Source organism: Vigna umbellata, chromosome 1 (assembly GCF_029865625.1).
Source record: "Vigna umbellata cultivar VRB3 chromosome 1, Vumbellata_1.0, whole genome shotgun sequence".
NCBI classification, from domain to species: Eukaryota; Viridiplantae; Streptophyta; class Magnoliopsida; order Fabales; family Fabaceae; genus Vigna; species Vigna umbellata.
In genome coordinates this window covers 21268627-21283894 of record NC_142165.1, presented here as the reverse complement: position 1 = coordinate 21283894, position 15268 = coordinate 21268627, and the positions used below count along the sequence as shown (strand labels likewise).

Here is a 15268-nt window from a genome sequence, read left to right as displayed (position 1 = left end):
TTCTGTTTTGTATTTTACAAGTTACAGAAACAGAGAGAAACACTCAGTATTATGAAATAATATCAGATTCAAGAAAGCTTACCTTTTCCTTGTTCGTCTCTCCCCCCTCTACATTTTTCTCTTCTGCACCAACGTGATCTGAGGCTCCCAAGGCCACCGGAACACCGCTGGACCTCCATGCTTGGAAAGGGAACTCTCTGGAAGCTCCATTCTCTCTCCTCACTCGTTTGATAGATTTCTGGACACGCTTGCAGAAAAGGCTGAGGCTGTCTGCCTTAACCATGCCACGGGCCACTCTATTTTGGGCCTCGTTACTGTGCATCCCATTTTGGGCCTCAGCCTAAAAAAGTGTGTTGGTATGCAGTACCTCAAAGCTCTCCGTCGTCTCAAGGCCCGAAACTTCCAACCCCTCTACTCTGTCTACCTCGCCTTGGCACTCGACGAGGAGATCGGCAGCCACAACGGCGCTGAGAAGTTAGCCCAATCGGAGATCTTCCAACGGATGAATGTGGGCGTGGTGCTTGACGAATGATTGGCTTCCCCTGACGCCCATTATAGGGCCTTCTACGCTGCGAAAAGCCCTTGGTGGTTGGTCATCAAGGTCGTTGGGGCTCCAGGTCATGGATCCAAGCTTTATGATAACTCTGCCATGGAGAATCTCCTCAAGAGCATTGAAGCTATCAGAAGGTTTTGCGCCTCCCAGTCCCCGTCCTCTCGCGTAGCTCCCTCTCCCTCTCGCTGAACACGTCATTTAACCTTAAGTGTCACGCAATCACAAAAAGTGGACACTTCATTATGTTTTGTTTAGGAGGGCACTTGCATTGTTAAGATTTTGACGCCGTAACAAAAAAGATTAACTTGACCTGATTTTTCAAAAATTGGGACCGTTTCAAACTCTTTAAAAAACGTATGATCACTTTGAATAATCCTCCTCTTTCGAGGGACCAAAAGAAGTATTAAGTCTATTTATTTTTAAATTGAGTTTTAAGTATTTAATAAATTTAGATATTGTTATTTATTAAATTTTTGTATACTATTATTGAGTACTTTATAATTTTTAAATGAGTCATTATCTTTCAATTTTTCTTATATATAAGTGATGTGAATGTTTTCTATCTGTTATATTCTTTGTGAATGCTATTTTGTTGCAAGATATTCTAATGTCCAGTATCTTCCTAATTTTTGAAAACTAAACGTAGCAAAGTTATGAAAATAGTTTGAAAGTTGTAAAATTAAAAAAATTATATTTTTTTTGTAATTTTATATTTTACAATTTTTTTATTTTACAATTTTAAGTAACTTTATAAATTATTTCCATATATCTTTACACCTAGTATTGACTACAATTGATGTTAGAATAATATTGATAATTTGAGTCTATTGCAATAAAATAACAATTGAAAGTGACTAATTTTTATCATTGAAAAGCTGAAATAATACATTCAAAATTTATATATTTAATCATTATCACTAATATAAGAAAAAATAAAGAATTGGATCATTAGCATAATAAAAAATTGATTTTTTTTTTGTATTTTCATTTTCATATGTTTCTTTCCTTCTACTACGTTTAAAAAATGAATTTAATTTTTTGTTCTTTATAAGCATACTATTTTAAAAAAATTCAATACTAAACAATAAACTATTAAAATTTAATTAAATATTAAAGGATATAATTAATAAAAGATATTTTTTATGATAATAAAGTCAGAGTTAAAAATAGGTTATGAAAAACATATAATATAGTTAATTGTTTTTTTATGTTTTACACTTTTTTTCTTCATAATGAAACAAAAATGTGAAAAATAGGAACATAAGAGTTTGTGTTTAACTTTTTTATTTCTTAAAAAAAAAAGACATGTGAAAGAGTGGAATATGAAAAAAATGATAAGTAAATCAAGAGACAAAAAGAGAAAAAAAAATCTTAATAAGTTTTCTATATTTTATTATATTTAATTTTATATTTTACTATTCATTAACATTAAATGATTTGTTTTATAAAAAAAATAAAAAAATTTACTTCATTTAATTTTCATAAATTTTTATTATATATATATACAGAATTTTAAAATTTTAGAGAATATAACATTCCAATTTTCAAGAAGATCCATCTTCACTACAGGTAAGGAGAGAATAATAATAATCACATCATGAGTTAATACAGGTAGCGATGGCAACGAGTCGGGTCGGGCACGGATAGTGCCTACCCGCAACCCGACCCGACAAAAAAAAGTTCACCCGCTACCCGACCCGCGACCTGCACGGATACCCGCTTAAAAAATATCCGCGGATATTTTAAAACCCGCGGATACCCGTGAATATCCGCGGACCCGCAAATATTAAAAAAATATATATTTTAATAAATTATTAAAATAAAATTTAAATAGAATTATAAAAAATATATAAAATATAATATAAATTAAATTAAATATAAATTTAAATTCAATTTTAATTAAATTTAATCTTTTAAAATATAAATTAATGTTAATTTTAATTAAATTTAACTTAATAAAATATAAAATATTTTTTTTTATTTTTTGCGTGTAGCGGGTATTCGCGGGTACGGATAGTATAATACCCGCACTCGACCCGTTTATAAGCGGGTATTAAAATATCGGCTATCCGCGGGTTGCGGGTAGTAAATATCCGCGGGTATCAACTATCCGTCGCGGATTTTATCTGCGGATATCCGCAGGCGCGGATTTTTTTGCCATCCCTAAATACAGGATTCAATTAAAAATACTCAATTTTATCACATTCTTTAAACATATTTAAATCTTACATTTTTTTTAGAGTTATCTTTTTCAATTTTTATCTAACTGCCTGTTTAAAATTCCAAAAAACATTATTTGATTTCTCCTCTATTTTATAATATTAATTTAAGTTGTTTTTTTTTTTCAAATAAACTTAGGAAAATGTTCTCTTTTCTTAATATAATTTTTCAAGTGAGTTATACATTATACCTATATAGTTTCTTATTTCATATATATATATATATATATATATATATATATATATATATATATATATATATATATATATATATATATATAGTTGTATTTCTTTTAACTAATTTTCCCTCTTATTAGTTAAATTGAAAAAATTAGAAAAAAATTGTTATCATAAAATTTAAAAAATATAAAGAAACTTGAATAGATGTTTTGATTGAAAAAGTGGACGATTAAAAAGGAAATATTTTTTGCCATTTATACTCTATCTTTCACCTAAATTTTAGTTATCTTACTTTGTGAGGTAGAAATGTGAAAAGTGAAACAAAAAATATGATAAAAAGGGTCGAAAGAAACTAAGCTTCATAAGACTCATAAATTAATAAGTTTGAATGAAATTTCAAACACATTTCTTCATGCACGTGTTTCACCTATGTAGCACTCATAACTATGGCATTTGGATGCAAAATTACGTCCATAGAACCTTCAATAGTCTCCATTGCTTTCAATAAAATTGCAATATGAGTATACTTAGTTCAACATTTCTTATTGGAAGTCACATATCGACTAGAGATAAGAACAAATTATAATATATAAGTGTGGTGCAAACTTTACTTTACAAGCCGGTTTTATGGGATTAAGTTAGGCTTAAAACCACTTTCTTTTAATCAATAAATAATAGTTCAAAATTATATTCTAAAATAAAAAAATAAAATGATCAAAATGGCACAAATTTAAAAGATATAATGACTAAAATGTTTTTTAAAATAAAATAATAGTTTGAATAGTTTTAAAGACAAATTGAATTTTAGGAATAAGATAAAAGACTAAAACTATAAGTTTGCTAATATGTGAAATAGCATCCCGTCCTCTTTGATTTTTGACAAGTGTTTAATGGAGTTTTTTTTAGATGTAATTAAAATTGAATTAAAAGAAGCTTTGAAAAAGTTTTATATTATGAAATGTCGTATAAGGATAGGGTCAATCAAAACAAAACTTAGCCATTGATGAAGGAGATAGCTAAAGAGGAGTGTGTTGGTGAAGAACAATGGTGAAAAGTATTGCGTTTAGTGACAAAGATTGTTGTAAAGGAGAGGTATCCAATCATAGTTGAAGTTGCATCAACGAAACCATTAAAATTGCGATATAAACCTCTTAAAAAAAAGTTAAAATACTTATCATTATTAGCTTTGAGACAATTAACCAATATTAGTTTGTGAGAATTTTTATAAATTTCGTAAAATAATCTTTATTAAATATTTTTTTATAGTTAAATTATAATTCCTAAATAGTGAATTGGGTATATAAGTTTGTTTATATGTTATTTTATACAACTTAAAAATTAGTTTGTTTGTCACAATAAGGTTCATCCATGCAAAAGTCTACTGATGAGTTTATCATAAAAGTGAAAATGAAAAACAATCTAATATACATTTAATAGGGTATGATAAATGAGGAAGCTTTTAAACTATGTCATGAGAAACAAAACTTACAAAGAGATGAAGATAGTGATATCTACGTGTTCTATGGAAACAGAAAATTACACGAGCATCACAGGAAGAGTTCTAGGAAAAGAAGTGCAATTTTCCCTTATACAAGAGAAATGGTATTTGCATAGTATTTTTTTTTATTAAAAAGAGATAGAAAAAAATGGAATGCAGTAAATGATTAGATAAAGAATATTACAAAACAAAAATTCTATTTTATAACTGTTATTGATTAACTTTATTGAAGAAACTCAGATTTTCCTTTTAGTTCTCTTTAATATTACCTTTTTTTGTCCACAAAATTATAACATGAACTTTATTTAAAGGTACAATTATAATACAAACTAATACAATGACAAAAGAAACAATCACATGGTAGTTGCATTGCATTTATCCTTTTTGAATGAGGTTAGGATTACAAGAAACTTGTTTGGGTAGTCAATAGCATTAATTAGATTGCATATAATTCAAAAATTGACTGGCCAGACAAGGTTGGGAGCAGTCCCTTTATATGCTCCTGGTCATAGAAAATGACTTTTCTGGAAACATATGCAGTGTTTTATCTCACCATATTTTGTACTACACTAGTTGTTGTAAACAAAAATTGATAAGAAGAGCATGTTGTGTTTAATGGCCCTCAAATTTATTAATTAATCTCGTACTAAATGTAATTATATATTTAAATATGAAAAGTACATTTCTTTCCGAGAAACTAATTATGATTTAAATTTGAAAAATATGTTTCAAGTTATAGTTCAATATAAATTCTTTGCTATATAAATAATGGGTTTGTTTGGTAAATTTAAACCTAATTCTTTGGAATCTATCTAATAAATTATTTCTCTATGGACAACTATGGATTAAATGTCATTTCCAAGTCAAACAACTTATTTCAAATAGTTGATACAAGTGATGATGATTAAAGTGTGATTGAACATTTCTTACATGAAGGAGTTTTTTAGGGTTTAATTTGGCAAGCGAATGGAGGATAACGTTATGAGTTTGATAGTCTCTAAAACATATGTTGTTAATGAATCTTGCAATGAATTGACTTGCATAATAACGTAAGAGACCAACAAACTATCGTGTCGTATATTTTCTCACAAACATTAGTTGCTGGAATTAGGTATTCAATGTTGATGCCAAAATATTTGAACGTGTCATGCCTTGTACAGAGAGTTCCAACATTAGGGCATGAAATTCAATGTGAGAGTGATAGGTGTCACAAGTGAATTTTAAACCTAACTTAATCCTAAAAAAACTAGTTTGTAAGATGAGGTTTGTATTCACTTATAAATTATAAATTAGTCTTATCTCTAGTCGATGTGGAACTTCCAACAATAAGATTGAAGTATAAATTTCTTCTTGAAAGAGGTATTGTTAACATCAAACCTTAAGGTAACACGCACGTAGCTTCCCTTGTTAATAATTGAATTGATGTTTCTTCTAACGTGGGACAAGTGAGCTTTCGGATTTTCAGCGCACAGGTTATTGCAAGTTTTTGTTACTCTCTCCAAAGTTCACGAAGATCCACATAATAAAGACAATATTTGTACATGAAAAGTGAAAACCATATTTTTTTCCTTTTTGTAAAGTTTAGTCTCGATCGTTTTTCATTTTGTAAATTCTAGTTTTTCTCTAGAATTGCTTTAAGATTTATAAATATGATTTCTTTACTTTCCGATATATTAAGAAAGGATTTAAACATTAAATTCATAGTAGATATATTATATAATATTACGAAACCTACAACATAATATATATATATATATATATATATATATATATATATATATATATATATATATATAGATAGATAGATAGATATATATATATTTAAGTCAATTTTTTGTCTTGTATTCATGTAGTCATATGTAAGTGCTACGTATATGATTAGTTGAGAAAAAATATTTTTTTATTGATCTAAGTCCATACTAATGTATTTTTTAATCTTGAAAATATTTGGGATCCTCTCGACTCATTCTCTTTTTTATGAGTAGAGGTTCTTTAAAAAGTAAATTGTTTATAGGTAAATGAAGCTATTAAAATTTGAATTAGGATACAATAGTAAAGAATACATAAATAGAAAGGGTAGACATAAAGTTAATTTAAATGTTGATATCTTTGTTGAATATTGTTTAAATTGTATGTTAGATTTGAATTGTGAATGACTTAACCATTTGAATTGATGTAACTGAACTATATTTAGATTTAATATTTGTGGTGATGATGAATATATAAAAATTTATTTTAGTTGAGTTAGAATTTGAGATTATAAAAGCTTTTAAGGGTTTCAATGCTTTAGATAAGTTTAATAACTTTATACCAATTATATCAAATTGAAATTGCTTTGGAGTATAATTAATTTATGGAAATGTTTGGAATTGAAAAAATTATTTTTGAATTCTTTTGAAAAAAAATAATATATTGTTTTTCGTAAATGTTTCTATCGTGGCTGGTTGTTTTTTAAAAATATTTTTAGTTATAAGTTTATCCCTAAAGTAATATGTTGGTTTCTGAAGTCAAGTCTTGTAGTCATAATTGAATTATCTTATAATATTTTCCTTCTCAAATTATAAAGTAAATTGTAAGTTGCCTTAGAGATAGTTCATTATTGAAAGAAGAATTATATCAATTCTTTTTTATATAAGAAGAGTGTAGCTCATGGGTTTGAAAGTCACTTAAGTAAAGAGTATTGTTAGAAGTCTTACATCAACCAGTGATAAGATCAATTTATAGTATATAAGTGGGTGTAAATTTTACTTTATTGTTTTTTTTGTGGGGTTAAGTTAAACTTAAAGTCCATTTTTAACATGTTATAAAAAATATTTTATATATTTTGACGTGATAAAAATGTGTTAGGTCTTCCAGTCCACTTATACTTTTAAATGTTTTAAAATAAGTTGTTAGAAGTGGACAACCCCTCACACAAACAACAAATATTGCTCTAATTTCATGTTAGAAGTGAGTTTTAGGCCTAACTCAACCCCACAAAATCGACTTGTACGGTAAGGTTTGCATCCACTTATAAACTATGAATTAACCTTATCTCTAGTCGATGTGGGACTTCCAACATAAGTTTCAATTATCTATGTTTGTTTGGTTATTTATCATGTGCGGTATGTGATTATATGACGAGACGTTCTTTATTGAATCAAGTTGTTATGCTATGATATAAAGAGTTAATAGTTACTAAAAAAAGGTAATTAAGATTATCAAAACGAAAGGCTCAATCTAATTTGATCATCTAACCTAATTTATATTTTAAAATCATAATTTGTTTGCCTAATTGGATCCTATGTTAAATCCACGTATTAGAAAGTTATTTTTTGCCTAATTGAAAATTAAAATAGATTACAACTTATAATAACCGAACAAGTTACTCAATTTAAAATATAGTACATTTAAGATGAAATTTCACACATTTTTATTTAACCAAAATTATAAAAAAAGAAAAATACATAAATTCTCCTTATGCAAAGAGTCTAGTTACAAAAAGATTATGGGGAAATTTATCTTTTCCACCTACATTAAAATTAAACATAAAATATGCTATTATAAATAGCTTATTTTTTATAGGTTAAAAAGAAGAGGAAAAAAATGCACATTCCTTTTCATATGTAGAATCACTTAAATTTGATGAGATATTTAATTAAAAATATCACTAAAATAGAATAAAAGAGAAAAAGACATACTTTATACTTAAATTTTAAACTAGACTTAAACTCTAATCATAAAATAAAATAGTAGTTTATTTTAAATCCATTAAGAATTAATTAGCATATTATTCACTTACAAGTTTAATAATGGCTCGGATGAGAAATATATTAATAAGGAAAATAGATCCAAATTCATTACTTAAAGGTATAACTAAATAAATAATATAGATTTTGAACAATACTTACTTTAAAAATTGTTTTGTAGAATTGAATTCAAAGTCTATCATATTCATTAATAAGTTATTTATAATATTTTCCACGCATTAAACCCAATATATAGTATTGAGTGTGAATAGATTTATCATTTTGTTTGCAAATCAAACTTATTAATACACATTATGTTAGGTTTATAAAAATAAGATCACCACAATCATAAGAAATGTGGATTACTTAGAACTCAACACATACAAGTAGGATTTATGGGAAGTCTAAGGTAACTAGTGAGGTTAAATTCACATAAAAAAAAACTATCTTACTAATAAATTAAAATTATTGAATATATTATAATACAAATATGGCAACACCACTTTAAAACTTTAAATTAAATGTAATTACTTTAATATTTTAATATTTTGTCAAATGTTTGAATTCAAACTTCATAATAATATCTAACATTACTTTATTTGAATTTTTAGTTTCTATTTTTTATTTTAGGTGAAACAACTTAATTAATAAATCAAGACATGATGATTAAGTATTTGTTTTAAAATATGTTTTAAGTATTTAAATTTGATATAAAAGTAGAATTTATTTTTGTTCTAAATTTGGATACAATTTAATTCTAAAATTTTAAAAAATAAATAGATATTGTACACTTTGGGTCGAGTCCTGAATGAAATTGGCATATTGATTGAATAATAAGGAAAGAAGAAATTAGAGAAAAAGAAAGCAGGAGAATATGTGTCTTGTATATGTGTGATGGAGGCATGTGTAATGCATGTATTAATAGGGTAAGGACCCAAAAGAAGTGAAGGAGAAAAAGAACAAAGGGTTTAATTTGTCTGTAACTTGATGGAGAGTCCCATGTTATATTTGTCTCACCTTTGTTATTTTCTTTGTTTGAATTCAATGGATGTAACATGTGGACAAGTTTTCGTGACTCATGTGATCAATAGAGACTCCACCCTATAGACTCGATATGAAGATCTTCGACATCATACAAAATTAAAACAATAATATTCTTTTATAAATATACCATTGGAATAGGTTCTTACATTGTTTAAATCAAATCAAATCGATAAAAAAGAGATTAATTCAATTTAAATCAATGGATTTTTTTATATAGATAATAATATATTTTATAAAATATATATTAGTTTACCAAAAAATCATATATCACTAGCCTAAAAGAGTTTTTTTTTTATGTCAAATATTTAAGATTAATTATATTTGTTAAGAATCTGACATAGAAGTAAAAGAAGTAAACTTAGATCAAAGAAAATATCCGACATAAAATTATGGAATCTTATGTTAAAATTGATAAAATTTGAAATTAAGTTTTAACATTTTTTTTAAAATTTAATCGATTAGAAAGAGAATAATAGACTTTTACACATCTGAAATTGGAGATTTATTCATAGTTTAAATAGAGTCAAATCCATAAAAAAGAAGTTGATTCAAAATAAATAATAGAGTTTTTTTATAGTAAAAATTATATTTAAAAAAATTACATTAGTTATCAAAAAAATCATATATAAAAATGTTACTAAAGGATATAAATAGTTTAAAAAACACATTATTTTCTTATAATTGACTCATGAAATAATTAAAAAAATACATAATCATTTTATAAAATTCAACGTATAATAATGGAAAAAATCATGTCGGTTTAATTATAAATCATAAATCTAATACTCATATTAATAACTATACACTTTGATTAGTTTGGTTTTAATTGTTTAATTAGTTGAGCCCATGAGAATTCCATAACTATTATAATTTAAAATTACTTCATATGTATATAAATTTATATTAAGAATAACAATAAATATTTCGTTTTTAAAACAATTTTATTTCTTCTGGGAAATTTTTATCACTTTGATGACAGTCTTGCCTTTTTAATAAATATATTAATTTCATGAGGGCATAAAAATAGTCGATTTAATAAAAAATTAACATAACGCCTCATTAAAAAGTGAAAACATTTGTTAAATTAAAATTTCTTTGTAAAACTATCATTGTGGTCATTGTAGGAGGGATTATCTCTATAAATTCATCTAACTTTGATTAGTTTGGTGAATTGTTAATTTTTAATTAAGTAGACGTGAAAGTGGACAAAAACATCGAAACATGTTTCTCAATCGGTTTTATTACAGAAACAAACATATATATTTATATAGAGAGAGAAATAAGTGACAGAATTTTGTTTTGGAACATCCATGCCCATGCTATGTATGATTCTGGACCCACTTCACGCGCATATATATAAATATAATTAAGCAAGGGTTAGAGTTAATTAAGCAGTAGTTTTTTGAATTAATGTGTAGATAATTAATACATAAATAAGTTAATTTGGTGTTAGCTGGAAGGCAAAAAGGAAAATGTTGAAAAGAAAGAGAGAGAAAGAAAGATGAGAATGTTGATAAAGTTGGAACTGTTTGAATCCATGACATACACCTTACATGCTTCTTGTTCTTTTGTCCCCCATACTTTTCTTTTCAACTTTTCCTTCTTACTGCCTCCTAACTTCTACTTTTCTCAAACCTAAAAATATAAATAAAAAAAACTTTAATTTTTTTTTTCAATTTTTAACATTTAAAATCTATTACTTATGTCATTAATAAGATTAAATACTAGGGTTAATTGGCATAATGTTATTATGATTAAGCAGCATTTGTTGTGTTTAGCTACAGGTGGAGCCCAACTTCTTCCCCTGCAGTGATGAGCATGCATAATGGACCCCACATGTCGTTTTATTCAAATTAGAAGAATTCTAAGGTGGTTGTTAACTTCACCACATGACACAGATGCATCACAGTCACAAAAATAATTAACTTTTCTATTCAATTAATGAAATATATATATATTTTTTTAAAACACATCAGATGGCCTGATGAGTAATGGTACTCTACAATTATTTTTTGAGGTTTATGGATATAAAACATAAATAAATAGAAAGAAAAATAACAAACGTGAAAAAGGATGAGATTAATCATTTTAAATAATTTTAATTAACTTGGTCTTTTCCTATTTAAATAATTTTAAACTTTATTTTAAATGTGTTGGAAATTATTTGATGAATTATCTGGGCACGTGGGTGAACAGTGGCTAGAAGAAGCACATGGACCACAAAATACCAACCAAATTCCTAACCTACTTTTCTACTAACACACTCTAAGCAGCATCGTAAGCATTAATTTGGATTCTTCTAAATCATATTATTTACATTAATGGTTGAAAATATAACCGAGTGAAAATTATATTAAGTAAAGAAAAATGGCCATTATAAACTATTAAAAGTTTTTAAGTTAAAAATAATACTAATCTATTATATAAATTAAAATTATGTCTCATTATTGATGAGTTACACAAGATTTATGTGTATGGCTAATTTTGGATTGGAGATCATTCAGTTAAAAATATCAAAAAAATAATCATAATGATCATTCTTGAAACCGAATAGTTCTAATATATCGATTGAACGGTCGTCCTTAAAAATGATCAGATCGCTGATGATTAATGTATGACAAAATATAACTAGTATCAATTGAGTCATGATTAGACCGTTAATAATTCAAAAATTATTTTAAAATTTATAAATACAAGTTTAAGGTAAATAGATATGTAATTATATTTATCATACACTAATTGATAAAATAATAAAATCTTTATTACATCGAAATACTTATTGCAATAATCGTTCAACTTAACCTTCAAAACAAACAATAACGAAGAGAGATATTTAAATACTCAAAACATAATGAACAAATAACTTCGATCCCATATACGAAAAAAAAAACACTTTCTAAAGTGTATGTTTAATTTATACGAAAACTAATTTCATTTTGTTCTCTCATAAAGTGTTGTGGATAATGTTTTGAAACATACCTTAAAAAAAAAAGGTTTTGTGAGTTAAAATAGCAGTAGTTCCATAACAGTAGCCATACTCTTACCTCCATAAGTAGCTTACATCATCATATTGCTCCATCCCCACCCTAATAAAGAACAGAGGAAAGGGTTGTGTTGTTGTGATGGGTTTTTGAAGTGAGAATAGTGACAAAAACTTGATTAAATAATTTGACATGTTAGGGTAATTATGATGGTCAAAGAATCTTTCATTTTATCCCAAGAAGAGTGTTGTTGCAACTTGGGTGGGATTGACCCAATCATAAAATAAACATTTTCATAAGTGATCACATGTATATCCATAAAATCCAATGGTAAAAGATATTATTGATATCTATTGCACATGTGTTACTACGGATCACTCCAACATTTTGCAACGTATCATCGTTATCTTGCTCTCCAATTGTTCCTGTCCATGGTATAATGCAGAACCTCCTATTAAAGTGCTTCTTCTTTTATTTCTAAGCCAATATCTCTCTTTTTGTGCATATTTCATATTATGTTGGTCAAAGATATTTTAATTCAAACTTTACCTCTTAAGAAACTTCACATCCGTCATCATCCAATATTTGTTCCCCACACTCACATGAGGACAATCTACCATTCTAATTTTTATTCTTAAAGCAGTCATTAACAAAAACAAAGCTACATGGTCCTGCACAATAGATGCATATCTGTGTTCATGACTAAAAAAAGAAATAAGTAGTCAGACACAAGAACAATAACGTATCGAAATAAAGAAGAGTCAAATGTATTTGTAATATTACTCGAAATTTCTGTTCTAAAATTTAATTTTTTAATTTTAAATTAAAATTTAAACTATTCAAATATTAACTTAAAAATGTCCTTTCGACATGTTAAAAACCTTAACATATTTATATTAAAATAATTATATTTATATATTTTTAAAATTTGAAATAAAGAAAAATTTTAATTTTATATAAAAATTTAAGATATAAAATATATTTAATGTAATAAGATAAGGTAGTATCGATTGAAAGTTTTATTGAATAAAAATGATATTAGAGAAAAAAAATTTAATTCGATTCTTAAATTTAAAATTTTAGAGATAATTTGAGATGTTATACGAAGAAGTATTGATGTTTTGAAGTGGTAAATCTGATAGGTGTATTCCTACCAAAACCTGATGAATAGTTATGCCGTAATCATGGCTCGCAAATTGCAGAAGATGGCCAAGTTACAGCTGATAGGAAAAGAATAAGAAAATCCCTGTGGGGCCAGATTGTTGAGCAGAGAAAACAGTGGCATGTAACATTTCCCTCACTACAAAAGCTCCCATTCTCTCCCATTTCTCCTTCAGTCGGTACCACTCCAAACATTTTCCACAAAAACACTTTCTCAAAAAGAACAACAATCCATTTTTCTTTCCCCAACATGGCCAGACCACAACAGCGTTACCGAGGTGTCCGACAAAGGCATTGGGGCTCTTGGGTCTCCGAAATTCGCCACCCCATATTGTAAGTTTCCACCATTTTCCCATGCAAGTCACCAATTATAAACCACTCACATTTTCAAAATCTTTCACATGCCACTCAAAGAGTCTGATTGATGCCTTTAAGATTCATGTCTTTTTGCTCGAAAGGATATTATTGTAATGTCATGTGATTCATGTAACTGATAGGAAAAGGTTTTCTCACTGTTGTTGTTTGAAAGAATCAAGCCAAATATGTAATGCTGAAAATTTGATTTTTAAGTTGAGTGAATGAGTAAGAGGTTGAGATGGGAAAAGGGTTTTGTTTTGGTGTTGTTTAAACGAACGAGAGGGATAAAAATGATTGATTTGGTTTGTGCAGGAAGACAAGGATATGGCTTGGTACATTTGAAACAGCTGAGGATGCAGCCAGAGCCTATGATGAAGCAGCGAGGCTAATGTGTGGTGCCAGGGCAAGGACAAACTTCCCTTTCAACCCCAATGTGTCTCACACATCATCTTCTAGTTCAAAGCTTCTCTCGGCAACTTTGACTGCAAAACTTCACAGGTGCTACATGGCTTCTTTGCAAATGACAAGACAGGCTTTGGCATCATCAGGGTCTGAGAGAAAACCTTCAGTGCCAAATGCCACTCCCGCATCCCAACCAAAGAGTCTGACTGTGAAGAGTGAGCAAACTCATCAAGTGTTGCCACACAAGAGAGAAGAGGAGGATCAAGACTCAGAGGCCAACAGGGATGTTAAAATGGCCAGAAATGTTGAAAGTCTTCCTCTGCAGTTTAAGCCTCTTGAGGAAGATCACATAGAGCAAATGATTGAGGAGCTTCTTGATTATGGCTCTGTTGAGCTCTCTTCTGTCTTTTCACCCCAGGCCCTTTAATGGAATGTGCATCATTTTGAATTGAAGCTAGAGTCACAATTGTAGTTGCCTTGTCATTAACAACAACGTTCTGGGTATGTGTGACTCAAATTGCAGCTGTAGTAGTTGTGATGAACTCAAAGAGTGTCCACAATTGCAATTTTAAATCAAGCGCAATTTAGATCAAATTCTTTAAGTGTTGTTCTTTAATCAAAACTAGAGTTTTACCTCGTCAAACCTACCTGATTCAACTTTATATTATCGAGGTAAAACTTTGATTATGATTAGATAACGATATCAAAACGTTGTATAAAATTATATCTTAAGTTCTCATTGAAGAACATGCCAATGTCACAACCAAAGATATTTTAGGCAAAACTTCTGAGGACTCTGCTGGTTAACATTATTCTTAGTTGTTCTAATTTAACCAATTTTTTTTTTCTCAACATGGCTTGTTCAAGATTTCTTTCTCGTGACTTTTTGGGAACAGATGAAAAAAATCACTGTAGCTTAATAATCAACTTCAATTTTCAAAAACAAAAATATAAAAAACAGTTAAAAATTAAGTAAAATTACTTATTTTTTTGGAAAAATTTGTTTGTTATGTGAGATTTTTGTATGAACATGAGTGATGGCCTCTTGAGTTGGCATTTGCAGGTGCAGAATGAGTCATTTTCTGAAGGGCAAGTGAAGGTTTTTGTCAAATGGCACAGCTTTTAAGAAAAGAGGCAGAACCCTC

The 15268-nt window shown here is 27.9% G+C and overlaps 1 protein-coding gene across 2 annotated transcripts; it reads left to right on the top strand.

Annotated features, from left to right (window-relative positions):
- Positions 1-13532: 13532 nt before the first annotated feature.
- On the top strand, positions 13533-14905 carry LOC124831821 (protein PPLZ02-like). Of its 2 annotated transcripts, none has more exons than XM_047305907.2 (2): positions 13533-13697; positions 14034-14904. In XM_047305907.2, the coding sequence occupies exons 1-2, from the start codon at positions 13615-13617 to the stop codon at positions 14548-14550; spliced, it is 600 nt and encodes a 199-aa protein (XP_047161863.1). In that variant the 5' UTR covers positions 13533-13614; the 3' UTR covers positions 14551-14904. The 2 variants fall into 2 exon arrangements, with proteins under 2 accessions (XP_047161863.1, XP_087965528.1); XM_088109402.1 differs by lacking the exon at positions 13533-13697 and adding an exon at positions 13707-13908 and having other exon boundaries at positions 14034-14905.
- The last annotated feature ends 363 nt before the right edge of the window (positions 14906-15268 follow it).

Coding starts and splice junctions, on each gene's coding strand:
- LOC124831821 (XM_047305907.2), top strand. CDS start 13,615: ATGGCCAGACCACAACAGCGTTACCGAGGTGTCCGACAAAGGCATTGG. Junction 13,698..14,033: donor GAAATTCGCCACCCCATATT/GTAAGTTTCCAC, acceptor TGGTTTGTGCAG/GAAGACAAGGATATGGCTTG.